The 24,012-nt window shown below is 41.2% G+C and overlaps 1 protein-coding gene across 1 annotated transcript in view; it reads right to left on the reverse strand.

Annotated features, from left to right (window-relative positions):
* Positions 1-5,371: 5,371 nt before the first annotated feature.
* TRIO (trio Rho guanine nucleotide exchange factor) overlaps positions 5,372-24,012 on the reverse strand; it is a 255,708-nt gene continuing 237,067 nt past the window's right edge. The window contains 10 exon segments of the mRNA XM_065629284.1: positions 5,372-7,629; positions 9,140-9,278; positions 9,950-10,150; positions 10,831-10,909; positions 12,138-12,259; positions 15,877-16,039; positions 16,933-16,960; positions 17,309-17,447; positions 18,320-18,567; positions 22,856-23,625. Of these exon segments, the coding sequence (XP_065485356.1) occupies positions 7,087-7,629; positions 9,140-9,278; positions 9,950-10,150; positions 10,831-10,909; positions 12,138-12,259; positions 15,877-16,039; positions 16,933-16,960; positions 17,309-17,447; positions 18,320-18,567; positions 22,856-23,625 (2,432 nt within the window). The 3' untranslated portion in view covers positions 5,372-7,086.

Here is a 24,012-nt window from a genome sequence, read left to right on the forward strand (position 1 = left end):
GACCAGAACTCTTTAGCTTGGTAAACAGATGGCCAAATGAAAAGTAAGGTAGAAGACTGTAAAAGCAAAGGTAGTACACAAACGCTGGGGAGATTAACTGCTGATTTCCAAAACAAAGCTTCAGACACCTCCAAGGAAGATGTCAGTGGGTTCTTCACACAGGATGGAGTTCATCTGCATAACCCATTGCTACACAAAGTTATGGATATCCATGGTTTACTCCCATTCTAAACCAGTAATTAGGTATTAAGTAATCATCAATGGATGTTTCTTCCTTGAGGCACTAAGCCATCATTTTGTCAGGAAGTATTTCGTATCACAGAGGAGAACACACTGGGGTGGTATTGGATAGAATTTCTTTGGGGAGGTCTGGGAATTCAGTTTGCAGAGATCAAAATGTTGCTTTGGTGTTAAAGTTTCATGCTTTCTGTAGTTCAATATATTAGTCTTCTGTGGGTGGAAGATATTTTACTTCAGAAACTCAGAAATTCAGAGCAACAAGAACCAATTACCACAGGCATAATGATGGAATCTGAAGCTTCATCCCCTGCATTTGATGCAATCTCAAGTACCTCATCTATGCATTTCCTTTAAAAAGAAGGATGAAAAGTCTCACCAGCAGTCAAGACGTAAATGTATGTGTTAAGAAGAAAACCCATTAAAAAAGCAGCTTTCAGGTTACTGCTCTCAACAAGTAGACAATGAAAACGTGACAAGTGTGATCTTTTTTGAAGGCAGCTCAAAGAGTTTGTGTATTAAACCTCAGATGTATTTCTAGCATGGTTCATCACTTTAACCTACAACTAGTTGGGAAAATCGAGGGAAGCTGCTCTGGAGCTGATCCGATCTGCAGTGGAGTGGCAGATCTCGGTGCAGAGGGGGTTTTTCTGAGGCAGGGGAAAGCCAGGGCAGCGCCGGGACCCGCAGCTCTCACAGGAGTCGCTGAGGAGACCTGGGCATTGCCAGGGCAACAGTGGCCAGGCCTATAAACAGCTGCCTGGGGAGCAGTAGTGATACAGGCTGGGGGAATGAAGGGATTGAGAGCAGCCCTGCAGAGAAGGACTTGTGGGTGCTGGTGGGTGGAAGATTGGCTGTGAGCCGGCAATGTGCACTTGCAGCCCAGAGGCCAATCGTGTCTTGGGCTGCATCAGCAGGAGCGTGGCCAGCAGGTCAAGGGAGGTGATTCTGCCCCTCTGCTCTGGTGAGACCCCACCTGGAGTCCTGCGTCCAGCTCTGGAGCCCTCAGTGCAGGAGAGACATGGACCTGTTGGAGAGGGGCCAGAGGAGGCCACAAAAATGATCAGAGGGCTGGAACAGCTCTGCTGTGAGGACAGGCTGAGAGAGTTGGGGATGTTCAGCCTGGAGAAGACAGGGCTCCGAGTAGACCTTATTGCGGCCTTTCGGTACTTAAAGGGGTCTATAAGAAGGATGAGGACAGACTTTTAAGTAGGGCCTGTTGTGACAGGACAAGGGGTAACAGTTTTAAACTAAAAGAGGGAAGATTCAGGCCAGACATGAAGAAGAAACTTTTTACAATGCGGGTGGTGAGACACTGGCCCAGGTTGCTCAGAGAGGTGATAGATGCCCCATCCCTGGAGACATCCCAGGCCAGGCTGGACGGGGCTCTGAGCAACCTGATCTAGTTGCAGATGTCCCTGCTCGTTGCAGGGGCCTGGACTAGGTGACCTTTGAAGGTCCTTTCCAACCCAAACTATTCTATGATTCTATGAGATCAAACTGCTCTCCTCAGGAACTCCACCTGTCTCTCCACCACTGTTCCCCTGAAGCTTTTTGATTCGGGCTAAGGAGAGTGAATTAGGGGAGATGAGAAGTGTTCCTGTTTTGAGGACAAAAATGTGACAGCCTTGTAGCGCCCCCTTCCCCGCCCCCCATCCTTTGCAAAACAAAGGACTCATTAATGGTTATGTTATGCCATAAACAGCTGAACAGCTGGTTTTTTTGCAACTTTGGACAGGAAAAGAGAGGTGGCTGTGAAGGCAGACACTCTATATTTTCCCCTCAAGGTCTTTGACAAACAAAGACACAAATTTTTGAGATAAAGACAATTGACGGTGTTGAAATCTACCAAGGTCTCCTGGTTAATTGGGATCACCAAGATGGGTCATCTAGCAGACAATCAACCGCTACGAGAAATGACAAACCACCAGCTACCTCTAACAGACAAAACAACTCACTTCTGGCCAGCGCTGTGACCATTCCTCTAAGTTTTCAACCACCAACTCATTTCTGGAACAATCTTCTTAATGAGCATGAAAAGCGAGCAGAGGGAGGAGATGAACCTCCCTCTGCTATCTCACATGCAAATGGACTGGGTTATAAAACTTCCTCACTTGGGACACTTTTCAGTCTGTCTGTTTTGGTTTTTTGTGTGCTTGTGTATGCGTTGTGCAGCATTAATGAAGTTTTGCAGCTACAGAGAACAATGGAGTGGTGAGATCTTATTTTTTTTTCTGATATCTTAACCTATCCCTCTCCTTTTCCTCCACCTTTCTTTCTGACTTTATTCTGGGCACATAAGAGTAATATCTTGTGAGTTTTGTTATTAAAGTCTTGCTAAGTTTTTATGATATAATTAGAAACTTTTGTCAAGCCACTATTCGCTGTAATCCCTCTGAGTGGTGTCTAGTAAATTTGTGATTTAATGGAACCTCTCGGGTGATTGTCATCACTTTGTGTTACTGTGCAGAATGTTCCAAAAGTTAACCTTTGCCCTCACCCCAGCTGAGTTGGGGTGGGACAGAAAGACACGAGAGAACCATATTCTCCTGTTCCTACACATCAGGCTCTTGGTCCCTGTGGCAGGTCAGCAAAATGGGAGATGTCATTCTTTTGTCGATGCTTGGTGGCATGGCATAGCACAGAGGACCAGTGAGTGTGTTTACTTGGGAAATGCTGAGGTGACTGCCAGGCATGTGAAGCCTGAGGTGCTGGGTATGTATCTTTGCTTGCCAGAAAGGAGAGAGAACAGTGGGCACCACCTCCTTCGCAGTGATGGGAGATCACCATGCTTTTCTTGCATTATGTAGCATGCAGAAAAAGCCTTTTGTCTTGTTGGCTTGGGCAGATGTGAATGTGCAAAAAGTACTGGGTGTTCAACCTTTACAGATGCAAAACCCTTCTGTTACTCTCTAATATAACCTCCATCAAAATTTAATTTCAGAAAAAAATTCAGAAGTTGTTTGTCTGAGAGATAAAGCAGTGGTTTTGACAAAAATGCCGCAAGAACTGGAGCTGGTTTAAACAGAGATAGAAACTCAGTCTTACCTGGTTCAACCTACCTCTACATGCAGCTGAATCCCTATAGCAGAGGAATTATTAACATACCCACATCGAGTCTATACACACATGGAGAGGTTATATAAAGCTTAGTTCAGCTTCTGGGCTGGAGCAGACATGGTAATACTCCCTGCACTGATTCCTAGCACACAAATACACTGCTGTTTGCAGCGAAGATCAGCTGCCCAAGAACTTCACTAAATACCAGCTACTCATAGATTTCATTACTCACAGCAACTGGTTAAGTATATTCCCACCTTCCTTTCTCTTAAGATTTCGGGAACCATGGGGCTTAACCTCAAGTCAGCCATTGGTTTTCCCTTTGGTTACATTAAGTTCCTCACTCATCAGCCCCTCTTTTTGATGGAGTCCTACACTGACTCCCTCAGCTGGGGGGTTTTAATGTTTCCTGACAATATCAAGCAGTATGTTACACACGAAGGACAGCCCATTATATTTTCAGGCATCTTCTTCTACCAATCAGGTTTGAACAGGTTCTGAAATATTTTCCAGAAGCCAGATGCTTTTGCTGTGTCATTCTGGAGGATCCCTGTTGCACCCCTGGCCTGAACATGCTCTTGGATTTGGAGAAAGAAAAACACATTAATTTTTTTCCTCTATTCATCAACACATTAATAGTCCCATCTGAGAATGAAGATGACTTACAGTTAAGTGACCTCAATACTCACACAAGAGAGCAGCAGGCTCTCCTATCCTACTCCTCATGAGTACAGGTAGGTACATTCTAGGTCTCTGCCCATTGGGAAGACAATGTAGGTTGCTTCCCTGACCAGGGCAATATTACCTAGTCAGGCTTTCTGCTTAGCAGTTGCACAGTGGTTTTCAAGTTAAGCTGCATTCATCAAATGGGCAATGGAGAACTCCGGCACTGCCAAACCCCACTTGAAAAGTATTGACACATTGACTTTGAAGTCTGGCAACCTCTTCTTCCTGAACTATCACTAAGAAGTGATTAGGGTGTGTTATCAAAAAGAAACGTTTAGACACATTCTTCTCTTGAACCTTCCTGGCTATTTTCCCCCCTTTCAGCTGTGATATTAACTGCCATTCCCTACGCTCTACAACATTCCCACATCAGAAACCTCTTACCAGCTGCTTTCACTTACGCATTTGGTGTCCCCTCTCTGTCAGCCCTCAGTGCTGGTTTGTTGTTTGCAGGACAGTCAAGGAGAACTGTGCCCAACTGAGTCCAAGTGGCATTTGCAGCAGAAAATGGAGAGAGATGAATGCACACAATGAAAAACTTTTCTGTTTTATCCCTTTTAGGATGGGAACAGAGTTTAGCTGCAAAACCCAAGTCTTTACAGTTGAAAGTAACTTTTCTTCATAATGAATCTGGAATGTCTAAAAGATGGGGGAAATCTGGTCCCCAGTTCAATATTAAACTGAAACATGACCTTTTAGTCTTTAACTAGGAACATCTGGTAGAAAACTCTGCTGGTCAAAATTTACTAGCTAATAAATACTATAATAAGTAGTAATATAGACTATATTGTAATAAAGACTATAATGAACGTTCAGAGTTAGAGTTATGCATGTTATACATAAAAGCAATCATGACACTACAAAGCACTCAACACTTAGAGCAAAGGCAAATATTAATTTGTAAGGCACGAAAGAAAGATACATCATTGCAATTTAAAATGAATTTTATGGCAATAAAATAAGGTACTTTTTTCCTTTTAAATACAGAGCCCAATTAAAATATAACCAAACCTAAACTTTCAGACTCCTTAAAGCAAGAGATCAGACAAATACGTCAAATATGTTTAATTTTTTTCAAAATAACTGATGGCAAAATAAAATATTTACATCACATCATACTGTGTAAACATGTAATGTCACTGTACAAAGAAATATACATGCAAAATAAAGCAAAAGTTTAACTAAAACAATAAAGGAAAATAATACACAAACATAATGATGAGGTTGGTACGAATACACATCCAGTTTTGAAGTCAGTTGTTTTCTTTAAAAAGTTTCTGTACAACTTTACAAAAAAACCCAACCAAACAAACAAAAAAACCCCCAAACAAACAACCCCCCCCCAAAAACCCCCAAACAAAAAAGGAATAAATAGAATACAGTGGAAGCTGCAAAGCTCAAAGCTAACCCAAGCTAGGTTATGGCTTATGACCTATTGTGGGATGTCAGCTTGGCTTCTTAAAACATGGCATTTCACACCAACATAGATGACAACACACCCATATGAACTCAGTGATGCACAGAAAACCATCTCTGCCTTTTTAAACAGCTCATGTTAATATTACTTGAACCTTAAAAAGTTACTAAGACAATTACATTACCTGTCAGATTCTCCTTATCTGACTACTACTTTCTGAATGTATTCTTCACCAAAGAGCACAAAATTCATTTGTTCATTTCACAGAAAGAAGTAAACACAGACTTGAAAATTCTAAATAGTAGTAAGTGTTCAGACTGATTTGGGGAAAGTCAGACTTTGGCATTTTGAATATAATAATAAATTTTTAAAAGTGTCATCCTGCTTCTTAACCAGTTTGACATTTGGGATACGAATCTCCTTTTTTTTTTTTTTTTCACAATCCTTAAAACTGACTAGTCTTGACTAAATTCTATGCTAACCCTCATCTTAAACTAATAATGACAGCGTGGTACAGCACACCCGCCCTTGCCCCCCCAGAAACCCCAAACACACAAACAAACCCATAAAGCTCGCCGTACTAAGTATGTGCTTTTTCTATATATTTATTACAGTTAACAACAGAGGTCCTCATAAATAGTTGCATAAAATGTTAAAGCCACAACATTGCACATGATATGAAAGAAAACAAAATCCCAAATGAGTGCATTTACAGTATTTCATCCTGCTGTATACTGTGTGACAACTGGGTCGGCAAGCTGGGCCCCAACCCCAAGTCCTTTTCTAAGGGGACAGTGAGTACTGACCCAAACCGAAGACCCGCAAAGTGGTATACCACCATTTAGGAAGGAGAGGGGAAAAAAAGGATAAGGGGAGGGGGGCGGAAAAAAAAAAAAATACAGACCGAAGGCAGGTAACAGTCTATATACAAGTAAGGCCTACATTTTATCAGAGCAAAAGGATTCATTCTATTTGTATGCAAAAACTTTGAGGTTGGATGCACTTAAAAGCAGAGTCTGATCTCAGTGCACTGCTACGTGAGATACATACAGGCGAGGCAACTGGAAAGCTCTGGGACTGAGTGGAAACCAGATGTTATAAATGGAGGCCATATCAATGGGCAGCCATTTTGGTGAGTCTTCTCCAGGCATGATTTCTTTTTTTTTTTATTTTTTTAATTTTTTTTTAAACACCAGTGCTTTGAACATAGGGATTTCTTCCTTGAATAAATCTTGAAAATGGTAGTTAAGTTCACTTGCAAAATTCAACTCTGGTTTATTAAAAAAACTATTTTTTTTTTCAGAAACCTGAATAAAATACTGTTACTGTATCGCTCGCGACTGCTTTTTTTCAGAGTACAGTGCTATCGTCCTCCACCCCCGTGAAGTCTGCATTGCCGGTCCCCCGTGCCGCCCCGCGTGGGTCCCCCTGCAATGCGTTTGCACACAAACATTCGCTAGCAGCCGGCTGGCTCGGGGTTTGCTTTCCTCAAAATTCAAGTCAACAGCTGATTGGCAGGAGGAGTCTATCTCCAGTGTGATTGATTGGCAGGAGGACTCTATCTCCAGTCTGACTGATTGGCAGGAGGAGTCCATCTCCAGTCTGATTGGCAGGTGAAAGAGAATGAGAGAGAACTTCAAGCAAGGTCAAACTCTTGGCAAGAGCCTGCTCTGTAAGAAGTTTTTAATGCTACGGATGGGTCGAACATCATTCTGGTGTTTTCGCCGCTCAATGAATGAAGTCAGTCTGGATATGTCAATGCTGTCAGCACTTTTGCTATTCCCCAGCTGCAGCCATTGCTCCTGGAGGGCCAGTGCAGCCGAGGGACGCTTAGCTGGGTCATCCTGAAGTAGGAAGCATACAAAATCTTTGGCCTTCTGGCTAACTCCTTTGAAGTAGTCATCTGGGAAACTAAAGTCTAAGCGGCAAATATTCAGGCAAGTTTCCTCTACGCTTTCATCCAGGAAAGGAGAGACGCCACTAAGAAGGACATACGTGAGCACTCCGATGCTCCAAACATCTGAAGTGAGGGAAACAGGATTTCCAAGAATAATTTCAGGAGCTGCAAACTCTGGGTTTCCAAGTAACTGGTGGATATAATACGTGGTATTGAGCTGGACTGCATCTCCGAAGTCAGCCAGTTTTATTGTTGGCTTAGCAGAACTCTGGTCCACCAAAATATTTTCAGGCTGGAAAACATAAAAGCAAAAGTTAAAATGTCTTTTTTTTTTTTTTTTTCCCAACTCAACCGAACACATATTTACTGCTCCAACACTACTGTTTCCCAGCCAGTGCTGCCAGCTCACGAACATAACAAACAGCTACAAGCTATGAGGTTTAGATGGAAGGCCAGCTCTGCAGAGCTCCTAGGCTCTACCTACAAGTCCCACCAAGGCTTCCCCTAGACCAGCCAACAGGCAGTTTCTTGGAGCTACAGTGTGCAATGAACGCATTTCAGCTGCTGGCATTATGATTTTTGCAGGAGATACAGTTCTGCCAGGTAATACTGCAGATGTTCACAATAAAAGCTGTGCAAAGGTTCACAGGAACCTGTGTTTGGGAACTTAAGCTTAAAGAACAGCAATTACAAATAGCGGGTAAAATAAAGCAACTGCTCTATTTGCTTTATGACAGACACACAAAATGCTTGCATTTAAAGATCGGAAGACCTTGTCAGAATTTTCGTGATGCTTTCAACAGAATTCAGCTTTACTTGGTGATTCTTTAACAGAACACAGCTGTGCAGATGGAAGAAAAGGACTTATGAGACTATGACAGCAGCAGATCCTGTTGGATGCACATTGCTTCAATAGAACCGCCCCACAACTGGCGAGATGAAAGTGGAATTATTTTTAGGGTTTTATTTCTGAAGCTACTGCTGCTGTGGCTGTGATCTTAGCAAAATACGAGTGACTTACCTACAACCAGTTTTTAAGACTAGAAAAAGTACTGGTGAACTCCATATAGCAGCAGAAAACTTTAAATGATACACAGCCCAGACTGGTTCTGCTTGGAAAACAGAAGTATGTGGAGGAAAGATGCCAGCTCTTTTGGCTTTTTCTCACCGTGACCCTTTTGGCTAAAGCGATCCTGCCTACAGACATGACTTTTCAATGCTAAAATTCCTTATTATGCAAATGCATGTGGAAAATAAGAGTATAAAGATTACGTTTTTAATTAATATTCACCATAAGACTTTCTTATATAGGTTTCCCTACCAGAATGAATCAAATCTTTGTGCCTCAAGTAAAACCCACAGGGTAGAACAGAAGACCAGCAGGTACCATTCACACAGATACCACAACCCTCAAAGTGCAATGCTGAGAAACAGATTTGCAGGAACAGAGGAAAAGCAATCTCTCTCACAACAAACTCTGTGTTTCCTGAGAAAGAAATAGATTTCTGCTGCAAGTTCCCCGAAAATAAATAAATAAATAAATAACAAAACAAAACTGTACCTATTAGTAATTATTTCCAGCAAAAAGGAGCACACACAGCCAGAAAGCTTTAAGGAGAAAGCATACGGAATTCAAAGCTTCTGCTTTGTCGGCTATGAGTGACCTAAAGTATTTGGGGATGGAACCCCAACCCCATATCCTTCTTTGTGCAGTCTCTAAGCAATTCATAGTTCTATGCTCTGATCTGCCAGTTTTCTAGAAGAGGGAGGGTTTTAAGCCTGGAATCCCATTCACTCCTCACCTTTAGGTCCAAATGTGCTATTCTGCAGTTGTGAAGATACTGCACAGCTTCCAGAATCTCTCCCAGGTAGAGTCTGATCTTCCCTTCTGTGAGGTTTCCCCATCGTACGACATAGTCTAGAAGGCGACCTTGGTCAGCCCTATTGGAATTACAAAGGTTATATTTGGTTTTAATTCAGATATCAGAACCAAAAGGAAAACAAACATTTTGAAAGTTATATTAAAAAATGCTTCAGGCAAGTGTCCCTTAAAAACTACAACAGCAACAAGAAACCACTGTTTCTGATGTCTGGCTTGGTCATCTGCGTCAATGTTCTACGTCACTAACAGCTGACTTGCACCTACAATTCTAAAGTGGGAGCAGAAGGTGAAGGCAGAGAAGGAAAGGAAGAAATACTGTAATTTTAGCCAGACTTGAAAGACTAGATATGTCTGGCCATAGACTACAGGAATAACCATAGCCTGCAGCACCTACCAGACAGAAGATTAGTGTATGAAGAGGAGATTTGGTATCAAGCTACCATACCACAACATTCCCAACTCACTTATATAATTGCTTGATATAAAATAATTTCTGGACCTTCAGACTAAGATAATCACCTACACAGCAGTTTAATATATGAAATGATTTCCTTCTGATAAATTATTAAACTCAATGTTTTAATAACAGCATTAGACACCTGTAATATTTTATTTAGGTGTCTTTAAACTTCTGTGTAACCTTAAAGTTCCTTATTCATAAACCACTATAAAAGCCCCAGAAAGTCAGCTGCGCAGATTGTATTTACAGATAACACTATGGTCTACACACATTTCTAACACTAGTATGTAGTTGGTGGAGGTCTCAAAGGTATCGAGAAGGCCAATGAGCTGGGGATGCTGGAGATTCTGCATGACTCCAAGTTCATGGGTAACCTGGTCTCGCTTCATCAACTTCTTATTCACAAACTTAGTGGCTACCGCTCGCTTGGTTCCCTTCTGATCACACTTCTTAACGACAGAAAATCTGCCCCTGGAATACAATATTGAAAGGAAATAATTAACCAAGAGATACACTAAGGACATACTTTTAACTTGAAAGATATCCTGAGAGAGATCTAATTTTAGATCTCTAATAAGCTACCCTTACAGAGCAGTTTCTGGACATAAACAAGATTTTTAAGTACATGCATCTTCTACAAAATGTTTCTGTATAAATAATGAGCTCCTGATAGAGAACCGTTTTATCATATTTGCAGACAACTTCTATCAGAGTAGCATCCAGCTTTCAAATGTCATAATTAAGTTGGAGAAATGAATACTCTATGTGACTTATTTTGCATTTTGCTCATTTTCACACTTTTCTGTCTGTAATTTTCATACCCTAAATAAAAAGGTCTAGGAGAGATTTACTACAGAAGCAGTGTCAGTCACTGTAAGGCACACTTAAAAAAAAAAAGACTATGTAGCCTTCCAAAGTATTTGAAAAACACACGTCCATTAAGCTATGACACTTCAGCCTAAATATGTTCTGTTTGTGCAGTGCCATCTAGTGCTGGTAAGATTTTAACTTCCTTGTTTCTATTTAATCCAATGTAATTCTGGCCTTTTAGGCTCATATGATAAGTATTTTTTCAAAGAGAATTTCATTTTTTGAATGAGAAGTTCATATTTTGACACAGACAACTTTGGAGATGAGCATACAGAACACACCTGCCAAGCTCAGCCACTTCACTGTAGAGGGAATCAAAGTTGTCTTTCCAGATTACCATGATCCCATCACTTCCAGGACCTACAAAAAAGAAAAAAAAAAAAAAAGGGACAGGATGGCCAACATTTAATATTGTCAGATCCTCCTCAGAACTAAATTGTCGTCATTATAACAATGGATTGTTTCAGATATTTGCAAAAGGAGAAATATTTGGACTTCATCTTCAGTTTGGAAATAGATTTCAGGAGGAATTTGCCTCAGATTGCTCCTTATCTTTTGCTTGAAGTAGAGTGCGTCTATATTATAAAACAACTCATGGTCTCATATTGTTAAAAAAAAAAAAAGAAAGGAAGAAATAACATATTTTGGAGAGCTTTGGACAAGTATACAAGTCCCCATATCAGCTGGGACAGATGTACAAAGACAGAATGCAGCACTTCATATCTTATTTTCTTTTATGTGAGTCAATTTGAGACAGAGACATTCCACCCAAAATCTATTAATCCTCACCAATGGATAAATAGATGGGCCTCTCAATAGATTAAAGGACCCAGATAACACCGGTTGTTATAAACGGCATCTAAGAAACTCTGCTATCCTGCTGTCTCACTGTGTTTTCCCTGTTTCTAAAAATGGAGGATCCAGACCACTTAAGAGAAGAATAACAATGTACAAACACAAACTGAAACGTATCACTGTGCCAAACACAGCAAGTAAAAATTTTTTCCTTTTCCTTTGCTGTCTGCCTCCAGAACACAGGCATTTTTCACCTTTGCAGATTTCCTTTTCATTCTCTCACAAACATTCAGGCTGCCTCACTTCAGGTCCTGAAATAATCTAAGTGTAGATCCATGACGCAAAGACAATAAATAGTTATATGTTCTCCTGAACACTGGCTTTACAATTCAAGCAAAGGAACGTATTAAAATACACAGCAATGCTACTCTTTTCTTATCTGTGCACTTTAGAAATTATATGTGTTGGTACAGTAACTTTCATTGAGACTACACTAAGAATGCAGATGATAAAATGGTTTTATAATAGTATGTCTGAACTAGTATTGACAGACGAGGTAAATGAATGTTGACAGTACTATGCAGGCATCTTGTCTGTATGAACCTCTAATTAATTGCATCCTAAAAGTACATCTATTCCCACTGAAACAAGTAATATATAACAGGTGAAAAGGTTTGTTATGATACTCCTTTAAGAGAGGGATGCTCAAGAGCTGGGATTTTCTTTGTCCTGTACTACGGGTACCAGACACTTTGAATGTAATCAGATAAAAAAGGCAAAGAGACAATCCTACCTAAAACTCGTAGACTGGCGGAAGATGAAACCGAACCCATATCGTTTGCAGCTATACACGTATAGATACCATCGTCTTCTGCAGTGACGCCAATAATCTTCAGTGAAGCCTCTCCTAAATCACTGGGAAACACAATGGCATCCATTAACTTTATATTCATTTTACACACCTTAAGTTATGGAAATCAGACAAAGTTAGATTAATACTGTTAATATTTCTTATTCTCCAGAGTCCATCTCCCTCTCTGTCTGGACAAACATTACTAACCCTGTCCATGCCATTTCAGAGACGTCTATCAGAATTTGAGCACTTTGGGCCCATCAAGTATCTCAGAATGTGCTAAAGAGTATTAGAAAAACATCCTCACTGACACTCTGTCCTAGGCTGCACTGCATTTGAAAAATCAAATGCTCCTCCTGTTTCTTCCTGCTTCCTCTACTTCCTTCAAATTATGAGAAGGTGTATCAAGACAACCATCCATCATAGCTCTTTCTGGACCATTAGTTTCCATCCCTGACTTCCGGCATACAGAAGTTGATCTGACATTTGTACTTTCAGAGCATTCATCCCTTGTGAGAGTGGGCTCCACCTTCAATACAAAAGGCACCCCTCACCACGACTTTGGAGACCTCAGAATCTGGGAGAATGAGGATGGGAGGATACTAAAAGAGACTTATGTTGTCCCTCTGTATCAGAGCAGAGACAGCAATAAGCTATGTAAGACCACAGCAGAAAGATTCTGCAGACTCTTCCTTCGTTTTTCTCACTGCTCAACCACCCTTTTTGTTAGGTAGTTTGTCTTTAAATATCTACTAAACTGCTCCTCTGTGCAATTCACATCTAACACTTTTTTGACCATCTGTCATGGACATGAACAGCAAACAATTCTATTTCAAGAAGTCTCTTAGAAAAACAAACACTTGGCAAGTCCTCCCTACACTTTTCACCTCTGGGCTCAAAACAACCCTAACATGGTGTTATTCTTTCACTATAGGGCATATTTTCAAGATTTTCTATAATGCTTATTGCTTTCCTTTGGATTAATCCTAGTTACTGCAAGTTATTTGACTGAACCAAAACCTATTTGTCACAGTTTTCACCACACAACTGAATTTCAGGGAAAAAACGAAAGTAAGTTTTAGGAACATAGGAAGATGAGCCCCTTCCCTCAGCTCAAAGAATGTTTAATTATTTCTAAATCTGTCACCCACAGCCAACATGATTTACTGAATACTGTAACAGTAACGGATCACAGTGAATTACACCTAGTGAATCTAATTAGCTAATCATCAGGTCTCAAGGTGCACAAGTCCATGGGACCTGATGAGATGCATCTGCAGGTCCTCAGGGAACTGATGGATGAAGTTGCTAAGCCACTATCCATCATATTTGAGAAGTTGTGGCAGTCTGGTGAAGTTCCCACTGACTGGAAAAGGGGAAACATAACCTCCACTTTTAAAAAGGGAAATAAGGAAGGCTGAGAGAACTACAGGCCAGTCAGTCTCACCTCTGTGCCTGGCAAGATCATGGAGCAGATCCTCCTGGAAACTAAGCTAAGGCACATGGAAAATAAGGAGGTGATTTGTGACAGCCAACATGGCTTCACCGAGGTCAAATCATGCCTGACAAAGTTGGTGGCCTTCTATGACAGAGTTACATCATTGGTGGATAAAGGAAGAGCAACTGACGTCATCTACCTGGACTTGTGCAAAGCATTTGACACCGTCCCTCATGACAGCCTGGTCTCTAATTTGGGAGCCATGGATTCAACAGATGGACCACTCTGTGGATAAGGAATTGGCTGGTTGGCTGCACCCAAAGAGTTATGGTCAACAGATTGATGTCCAAGTGGAGACCAGAGACAAGTGGTGTTCCTCAGGGATCAGTACTGGGACCGGTGCTCTTCAACATCTTAGTTGGCAAAATGGAGAGTGGGATTGAGTGCAGCCTCAGCAAGTTTGCTGATGACAATTGAGACACTGGAGGGAAGGGATGCTATCCAGAGTGATCTTGACAGGTTTGAGAGGTGAGCCCGTGAGAATCTCTTGAAGTTCAACACGGCCAAGTGCAAGGTCCTGCACATGGTTTGCGGCAATCCAAAGCACAAAGACAGGCTGGGTGGTGAATGGATTAAGAGCAGCCCTGAGGGGAAGGACTTGGGGGTGCTGGCTGATAAGAAGCTGGACATGACCCAGCAATGTGTCCTTGCAGCCCAGAAAGCCAACTGTATCCTGGGTTGCATTAAAAGAAGAGTGACCAGTAGGTCAAAGGAGGTGATTTTCCCCCTCTATTCCATTCTTATGAGACTTCTTCAGCTCTGGGGCCTCCAACATAAGGAGGACATGGACATTTTCGAGTGAGTCCAGAGGAGGGCAACAAAGATGATCCGAGGGATGGAGCACTTCTCCTATGAGCTGAGAGATTTGGGGTTGCTCAGCCTGGAGAAGAGAAGGCTCCAGGAGACCTTATAGCAGCCTTCCAGTAGCTAAATGAGGCCTACAAGAAAGCCGGAGAGGGACTTTTTACAAGGGCATGTAGCGATAGGACAAGGGGTAATGGCTTTAAACTGGAAAAGGCTAGATTTAGATTAGATATGAGGAAGAAATGCTTCACTTGAGGGTGGCGAGGCACTGGAACAGGCTGCCTAGAAAAGTTGTGGATGCCCCATCCCTGGGAGTGTTAAAGATCAGATGAGGCTTTGAGCAACCTGGTCTAGTGGAAGGTGTCCCTGCCCATGGCAAGGGGGTTGGAACTAGATGATCTTTAAGGACCCTTCCAACCCAAACCATTCTATGATTAACTCTTCCTCATCTCTCACAAACGGTTCTGGATGCAGCGGCAGAGATGCCTCTGTCTCTCATAAAAAAACCCTACACAGAGCGAAAAAGAAAAAGAAGAAGCAGGAGGTAAAAAAGAACAGTATAACATGCCATCAAGTTTGTAGGTAAGCTGGGCTATACCACACAACCTCTAAGAAGATGACATACTCTTCTATCAATTAGTGAGTGGAGTTTCCCAAAAAATGCCTCATTCTAAATTGAGAGCATAATTCATAAATAAGACATTTCTTCATGGTGAAGTTACTAATTAAAGAACATTTTCTGTATTTAAAAAAAAATGCATCTTCAGGAAAAAAACCCCAACTTTTCTAACATGCAATTTCACATTCTAAAATACAGTATTCTCTTATTAATCAGGTGTTAGAGTTGCCAGTTAGTCTGTTAAGTTCTATCATAGCAAAGCTAAAACCAGACAAAAATGTTAACTTCTGTGCTTCAACAATGAAGACAGTGACACTACCATGTCAGTAGGAACCAGAGGCTTTTCTTTGCAAAACACTGTAACGTGATCCGAAAGCAGTCATCTGCCTCAAAAATGATGGTATGCTACCAATGGCAATAAGGGATTGGCAGATGGCATGTCACAGCACTGGCATGTCACAACATACTGTTCCAGTTCAAGCACTAGGTCAGTGTGATGGAAACACAACAGCTTCTGCAATAGCTAATCAGAAGTACCAGCTGAATTTTCTTTTGTTTTTAAAAATCAACTGAATATCACATTTGGGTACCCCAAACATACACAGAAGTTACACAACATTTCCAGAAAATCTCAGCTGTGAAATATTTCTGAGGGCAACTCTATCTTTATGCCTCAAAGCCAAAAGCTATCCTGCACCAAAGGTGCAAATAGAAAAAGTGTCAGCAGTTCCTGTTGAGCATCACACAAGTTACTGTACCTGTATGAAATGCTGTGATGGCCGTCATTGCTCAGTGTATTATGATCAGGACCTTTCCAAGTAACTGAAGCCTTGGGGCGACCACAGACTTTACACCTAAGCACGATGGTCTCTCCTGTCTCACATGTTACCTCACTCAATGGTATTATAAACTCTGGTGGAACTGGAAAAAGAAGATTAATGGCATTAGGTCAACTGAAGCTAATCAATTTGCTTTTCTGTTTCTTGCACTCTCTCTTTTCTGTTAGACAAAGTAGTACAGGACCCTAAATTTCCAAGGTGTATCTATCCCTCTACCCTTGGAGCACATCCATAATTAGGCCACCTGCTGGGGCTCTGCAGACCTAGTGAATTCTTCTCTACATGAACTTGGACACAACACGACTGCCGACTGCTATGCCATGGTTAACCCTGAAGGCTGCCATGGTGAACAAAACACCCTGTTTATGGCAAGCTGAAGAAACCTTACGGTGAAAAGTATTTAAGGATGTGCTCAGCTCTTTTTATTCTAAGTTCGCAAAATGAAACACAAAACACCTCACTCATCCACTGTAGTGGTTTCCCTTTTCACATGCAGGTGAAACTAAGAAGTTTGGTTCTCTTTATTAAGATGAAAACCCAGTTTGGCTCGACCCCAGAGGGTCACCATCTTTGTCCTGATCAGCCTCTGCACTGGACAGGCCCTGATTGTTCCCTAGGGTGCGAGGTTCAAAATGAGGCAGGTGGTCTCCAATTCCTGACCTTGTTATTTTGCAAATTCAGCAAGGCCCAACTTCCAGACAGTCTCCATGCAAACGCAGTGGAGTGCAAATCCTTCTGAACATGTTATATGGTCGTTGTGTTTTATGCTGTTTTGGACTTGTGAACAGAAATGTGTTCCTTGTATCTTAAAAATTAAATATGACATATTTCATTAACTGTCATCTTTAGCCAAAAGCAGCCTATGTATATTTTGACAGAACACACTAAGTTCCTGATGTAATTCATTTAAATAAAGCAAATAATGTTTTAATAAAATTATATTTATTGGGACTTTGAAAAATTAAAGCAACTTACCATCATAAATGTAATTGGGGTTGAGAAGCTGGAAAGGAGAATGTAAAGAATTAGTGTCCTTATAACATTATAAGAACTTAAAGAATGATAGAAAACAAAGTACAGGGATGGTTTGAAGTTAGCTATACCCAGAAAGATCCAAGAAACACCTGAACATCTGAATTTCTATGCCACTCTGCTCTTTCTGCAGTATCCTTATGCTACATCACACTTGCAGGCTCAAAGATTATATCTTCCCATTTTCAGATTTCACAAATGCTGTCCATTAAAACCACTGTTGCTTCCAATTCCTTCATGTGAAATTCTGCAGAAATTACTTTTAAAGAAATCCCAAAACAGCTCCTTTTGGAAACTACTACATCTTTGTAAGAGTTACCTTTACAGAAACCTTGTTTGCAAGTCCTTCTCGGGATTTGCGGTAACCATTTTCTAGCTTGCCTTCCCTTTTGCCGTCTTTATCTTTTTTCTCAGATTTCTTCCTTAAACGGAGTGCTGTGTGCCAAGACGTTGACTTCCTGAATACAGAACATTAAACTTTGATTAGTTTTTTTTCAACTCCAGGTTATGTGTTATACTCTGTAGTTTCAAATGGCATTGGAAAAGTATGTCAAAATGTTATTTCATTGTATTAAAGTATACTGAAATTAAATAAGTATTCCATAAGGGATGCTACCCTTGAGTAAAACTGTAAGCAAGCTGGTAAGATTAGTCTGTGGTTCAGTATTTTTTAAATCATTCCCAGAATGGTAAACTTTCTATATGACAACAGAAAGTGTTAATCAAACAAATCTCTTGCCAAGAAAGGTTGGACCAGATGATCCTTGTGGTCCCTTCCAACCTGGTATTCGATGAAACTGAACAACAATCAGTATGAAATCCGTATAAAATACAGTCTGCAGAAGCTTTACATAAAGCTTTACTGCTAAGAACTTTGGTATAATTTATCTCATTGCAGATTTGAGAGAGATCTTCCTAGTACAACCAAACATTTTCAATAAGCTTGTGGGTCAAAGAAGAGATCTAGGACCTCTGAAATCTCATTTGACTTGAAAGAAACATTAATGATTGTTTTCCTAAACAAAGGTGCCTAGTTGGACAAGCCATTCTATTAAGTAAACCCGTAACTATTGTTACTCTTAAATCAGGTATTATTTCATCACCTATTCCCAGAAGATTGCACTACTACAGATTTTTAAAAAGGAATATGTGCTTCTGGGCTCTTTCTTACATTTTAAAGTTTGCTAAGGGACTCTGAAGTATTCATTCTGCTTGACGTTCATTTATTTTTCAAAGATCACATCAGCTTTTTGGTTTAAAAGGTTCAAAGCCTTGTCTAAATTGAAATTTTTTCTTCCTTCTTCCCTTCCACACACACCCAGGCACTCACTTGATGGTTCCATCAGGGTTGTCAATGATGACTGCACTGGTATGCCCCAAGACATAGCCGGGAATCCAGCCCTCGGCTGCGGGGCACTGATCAGTGGCGGCTCTGAACACCAAAAACATGTTCTGTTGGTTGCTGGCTAGAATCTGCACGACCTCTCCTTGGTAGACATTTATCTCATCCTCCTTCACTGCCGTGTAATCGTGTGTCACCAGCATGGTGGAGATATTGCTACTGCTGCTACTTTCACTCTGCAAGTGTCAATTGGAAGCACAAAGAGGGGGAGAAAAAAGAATCAAGTTTAAAGTTCATGAAGCAGACAGGCTGTTTTTGGCCTGCTACATTACATCCATTACCTGCATGATCCACATAAGCTGTTGTCAAACAAGAAAGCTACAATTTCTCTTTCAGAGCTGTCTATGTCTATTTATCTTATGCAAATTAGTTTGGTCTTTCAATACCTTCACATACATCTGCTGCAGAAATTCATTCCCATTACTTTTACTCGAGTTTACTTCCTTTAACTAAGAGTCAGTTTATACACAGATCTCAACTGGTCTTCCTTTCAAACTGAGACACTGAACGTTGCATCTTTATCAGGCAACAAAACTATAGTACAGCATGTAGGACAGTTTTTCACGGTCTAACAGGTGCAGTTTTGAAATCACAACAGGTCAAGACTTCACCTCATAAAGACTGGAAATTCCACCAATGAAAAATATGTATAGTCTTTCCTAGCAAAATAGGCTTTTGACAGCATCTCTCAAAACCTCAAAGTTGGTCACTGGCTGAATGTGTATAATCAGGTTTGTTGCTTTAAACATGTAGGATGGAGTAAATTACTGACATAAGAAACTATTAATTTCTTGGGCAAAACAGGCCCACTGAACAGAATAAAGCTAGAAATCTCTCTCCTAACTGATTAATGACTAAGACAGCTGAGCGGTGTTAGATGTTTATCACACACTTTCAGCTAGTGTTCATGAGTTTTGTTCATTTCCCCACCGAGCATTTGCAGAAAGCTAATGATGGCTGCTCAGGTATACATGAAAAGTCATGCTACTTTTCAAAACAAAAAGCCTTCTCCTGGACACGAATCCACTGGAAATTTTTATTTTTTAAAAGTAAGACTCATTTTGTCCATTCGCATGCATTTCTCATATGAGGTTTAATAAATAGAAGCGTGAAATCTATTATCGGATTATACAACCTATTCCCTGAAAGAAGTTATTTCCTTCTTGAAACAAGTTAAAACCAAACTGGATGGCCCATTAATGATGTGGCATAAGACGTGTATATGTGTGTGTGCCTATCTTTCGCCTCTCTTCTTACTTCAAACTGTTTCAGTTTGCTACCAGTGAGTGCTCACTTAGTAGCAGCTGAGTTAAAGAAAGAAATCAGTACCCATCTGTAGCTAGAGACTACTATAGCTCATATAGCATAACCCCATGTTAGCTCCGTGTATGTGCTACCAATGAGTGGAAAGCCGGGCACATGGGATTAAAACTGCCACAGTTCTCTCTCAAAACTGTCAAATATTTCTCCCTTCGGTGTTGAGGAGACACAGTAGGGGTCAGCGGTACACTGGGAGCCTGGAAAACCATGTTCTGTTCCAACCTGCTAATGGTGCCTGTGATTCCCCATGAGAGTTTTGGCTGGCTAGTCTACTGAGAAACCAAGACATTTGGAAAAGAATAGTCTCAGATTACTCATTCATAGCATGTGTAGCACATTGATGTTTGGGTTCCCAGTGAGTTTGTACATTTTATTCTAGCTGAATTATTTTATTCGACTGGGTGAGTCAAGTCCACTCTGTCTTTTTTCCCTATTAGGATGACGAAGCAAATGCTACCACAGAAAAAGATGTCATCCTGGATTGTAACTCTACCAAAGGATATCTATGTTTAATTCCACATGCTATATTTCCAGTGGGAGAACTCATTTTGTCTCGCTTAAAGGACTGTCTGCGTGGTCCTTTTTAATAGCAAGCCCCTTCCATGACTGAGGCAAACTGGGAAGAGCAGAACCAAACAAATCAATCTCATTTTCAGTCATTATTTAAGTTAAGATTACAACTCATTAGATTGTTTTACTAGATGAAAAACAGCTCTATTCAGAGAAAGATGCTTTTTTCAACTCCTTCTGATAGACTTACAGGAGAAGAAGGGAAGGCTGAAGTAGCAAAACCAACCTACACCCCAAACCTCACCCCAGACACTATTCCTGAACATACTATTTCTTAGCATGTAGCAGAATTTGTATAACTGCAGGACTGACCTTCCTGTAACATAACATTTATTTTTAATAGTTAAGTCTTGAAGGATCATGTTATACTCTGAATATTTCTTATTTTCAACAAGGACAGGCAAATCTGTTAAATAAACAAGTGTCTAGTAACTACTAAGTGACAAATGTTCTTGTGAATGTGTTTATATCAGAATTTATTCTCACCACAGAAAGACAGCCTTTTCTTTTGCCTTGCAAGGAAGTAATTATTGTTGCACAGTTAATGTTTTTCTATTGCAGCTTCTGCTGGTCATCACTGACCTCAGGAGGATTTACAATCAAAATATAAAAAATTCCTCCCATATTCCTGAAATACTAGCAAAACTAATTCCGTTTTCTTCTTCTTTTCCATAAGTAACTTTTCCATAAGTAACCAACCTTAACTATATATGCATGTAAATGCATACACAAATGGTTAAATCAAAATAAACCTTCACAACCCATTCTCTAGTCTGTTGACTGTGGTGTGAAATCCTGTATGGTCTAGAGCAGGGGTGTCAAACTCATTTTCACCAGGGGCCAGATCAGCCTCACGGTTGCCTTCAAAGGGCCAAATGTAGTTTTAGGACTGGATAAATGTAACTACTCCTACTGTAACTGCCCTTTGAAGGCAACTGTGAGGCTGACGTGGCCCCCAGTGAAAATGAGTTCGACGCCCCTGGTCTAGAGTATGGTCTAGAAATGAGGTTATAAATGAAGAATTATGATCCATCTCAATTACCAAACTAAAAGAAACAGTTGTGAAACAGAAGGCATGTGTTCTGATAGAACATTTTACAGTAAGATAAAAACAAGTAATAGTGTTTTTGCCGAGACAGTATCAAAACTCAAACGTTTTGAAAACTCAGTGCCGTCCTGTCTCTCCCTCTCTTTTTATGGAACAACATCAATTAATACTATGCAAGTCTTCTCTGCATATAAAAAGTACCACCATCTTGAATCACATGCTGTGCAGTAATTGCTAAATACTCCAGTTATTCCAGATATTATATTATCATCATATTTTGCTAGATTGAAGATAAACACAAGACAGAGCTAAACCAAATGAAAAGCTGAAAGAAGACTGGGATAAAATACGAAACATGCAAAGCATAATTTTTTTTTCTGAAGCTGTTATAAAAGTGTAAGAACTAAGAAGTCAAGAAAGCTCTGTTTGTTAAACACTTCTATAAAGAAATGCATGCATTTAAAAAGGTCTGGCAAGTTAGGTGATTTGCAAAATTGGTATTGCATATGATTTGTGAGAGAGAGGAAAAACAAACATTTGTGAGCACAACACTTAGTGAGAGAAAAATCAAATGTGAGTTTAAGAAGAAAGGCACCATAGCCTGCCTACCACATCCACGGCAAATGCCTTGAAACTTTTTCTTTAGAATTTGCACATGCCCCTGTGATTGCTGTGCTGCATTTCCTGGCGGACGTTATTACAGAGAATGTGGCTTCTGTTGATACCCCAGCTTTCTGCACAAACACACCAAGTGCACACTGAAAGGTTGAATCTCCAGATGCCCTGAACCAGTTCTTCTTACAAGGCAGAAAAGACAAGTGGAGCCGCTATTTGTTTTGGTTGTAGTAGAAGGAGGATTAGTTTAGCTAGGTTTTGCTGGCCTATTTTGAGTGGATTGCAGGATGCTTCCTTGACCAGACACTGGATTTAAAAAGAGGATGTTGTACATTGACTAAGGCTGAAAGGAGAGGGGAAAAAAATAAATTAATAAAAACTAAAAATCAACCAGCCCAGGGAACGTACTGTAGATGTTTCCACGGAGTTAAACCTCAACAGGACAATGGTGATGGATTTGTGCGTGAAAGGGAAAAAAAGCCCCAAGGCAATCTGCCAAATTCTCCAAGTCAGATTCAAGTGCTGGCCGCAATGCATAACCCAAGGTGCTCTGGCTGCCACGCTTCAGCATGTTAATTATGTGCCTTCAAATTAGAGACGAAAAAAGCAAGGAGAGCAAGTTAGTAAGTATCAGCCTAGTGATCTATGTTTTCAGCAGAGGCAGAAATTGCATCTAATGTTAGCAGTCGCTTTTGTGGCTGTATACATAGCCATGTTTGTATGTATACATACACAGAGAGGTAGATTTATTTTTTTTGTTTTTGTGCAGAAGATATTTGAACAGTTGATTATTTCAGAGCAGTACAGCACCGGAGAGCCAGAAGTTAGTACGGAGAGCGATGGTAACGCACAGAAAGGGAGCGTGGGAAGGTTTTAGAAGAGCTCGCAGGACAGAGGTGCTCCGCTCTTACCCCATTACTCTGGGTGGAGTGAACTGACTGCTCGCTGGTCGAGGAGCAAGTGCTCATGCGGTCTGTGTCCTTGCTGTGTGAAGAGTGGCGGTGGACCTGCCGCTGGAGGGAGTCACTGTCCCCAGGGAAAGTGAAGGAGCCAGGGCGGCTGGCAGGGGATGCTGGGATGGAGCTCCAAAAGGAGCCCTTCTGCAGGGGGCTGCTGGGTGGAAAGGTTTCTTTGCCAAAAGGAGAAGGGAAAGTCGTGGAGAGAGGAGAGTTCATTGGTGAGATGGCTCCTGGCCTTGGCTTCCCAAGCGTCAGTGATCCTATGCTGTTTCTTGAGCGACTGTCCTCTGAGCTTCCACGTGAGTCTTTCTGGGCTCCGTCAGCTGACCCAGAAATGTTTCCCGCTGTCTTCCTGGGACTCTCAATAACTTTCATCTTGGGAATCTGCTCAGCTTCTCTCTGAGGACCGTCCGGTTCTGCATTGGGAGGGTGCCTGTCTGGCTGGCTCAGGCCAGTTTCTAAGGAGGTGGTGTAGTGTGGCAGGGAGAGATTGTGAATGGACATACCTGACATCTTGTCTGCCTCTGCTTGGGCCGAGGCTGCAGAGGAGACCAGGACTGGGGAATGGTGTCTGACAGGCTGGGGGATCCGGGATGGCCGGCTGCGGCTGGAGCTGGGGATGCCACTGCAGCTGCTGGGGCCGCTGCTGTTACCGCTGCTGCTCCCGCTGCCACCTCCACCGCTGCCATGGTTCCTCTGGTACTCGATTGGGGACGTCAAGGCTGCAGAGGAAGCAGGAGGGGAGGCGATCAGGGAAATGAGGGCAGGAAAGGGGACAGGAACAGTTTAAAACAGGCATGTTTACTGACATAAGGGGAGTACTGTTCAAATAAAATAAATTCCCTTAGCAATACAGGTCATGCTGTAGACCTCAAGCCACTTTTCTACATCACACCTTAATGACCTGCTATATGTACCTCTCTTAAAGATGAAAAATCTGAAACCAGGGATAAATCTTTTCCTCTAGGATCACATTGTCAGTCAGCAGCCAAGCTGGGAAAAAACAGGTGTGACTCCGATTTCTGAGCTTGTTCTTTCACCCACTAAAACTCTTTAAAAAAAGTCTAGAACAGTGCAACAGCTGATGCATACAAAAATACAGCAAGAAC

The sequence above is a fragment of the Caloenas nicobarica genome, chromosome 2 (assembly GCF_036013445.1).
Source record: "Caloenas nicobarica isolate bCalNic1 chromosome 2, bCalNic1.hap1, whole genome shotgun sequence".
NCBI lineage: Eukaryota > Metazoa > Chordata > Aves > Columbiformes > Columbidae > Caloenas > Caloenas nicobarica.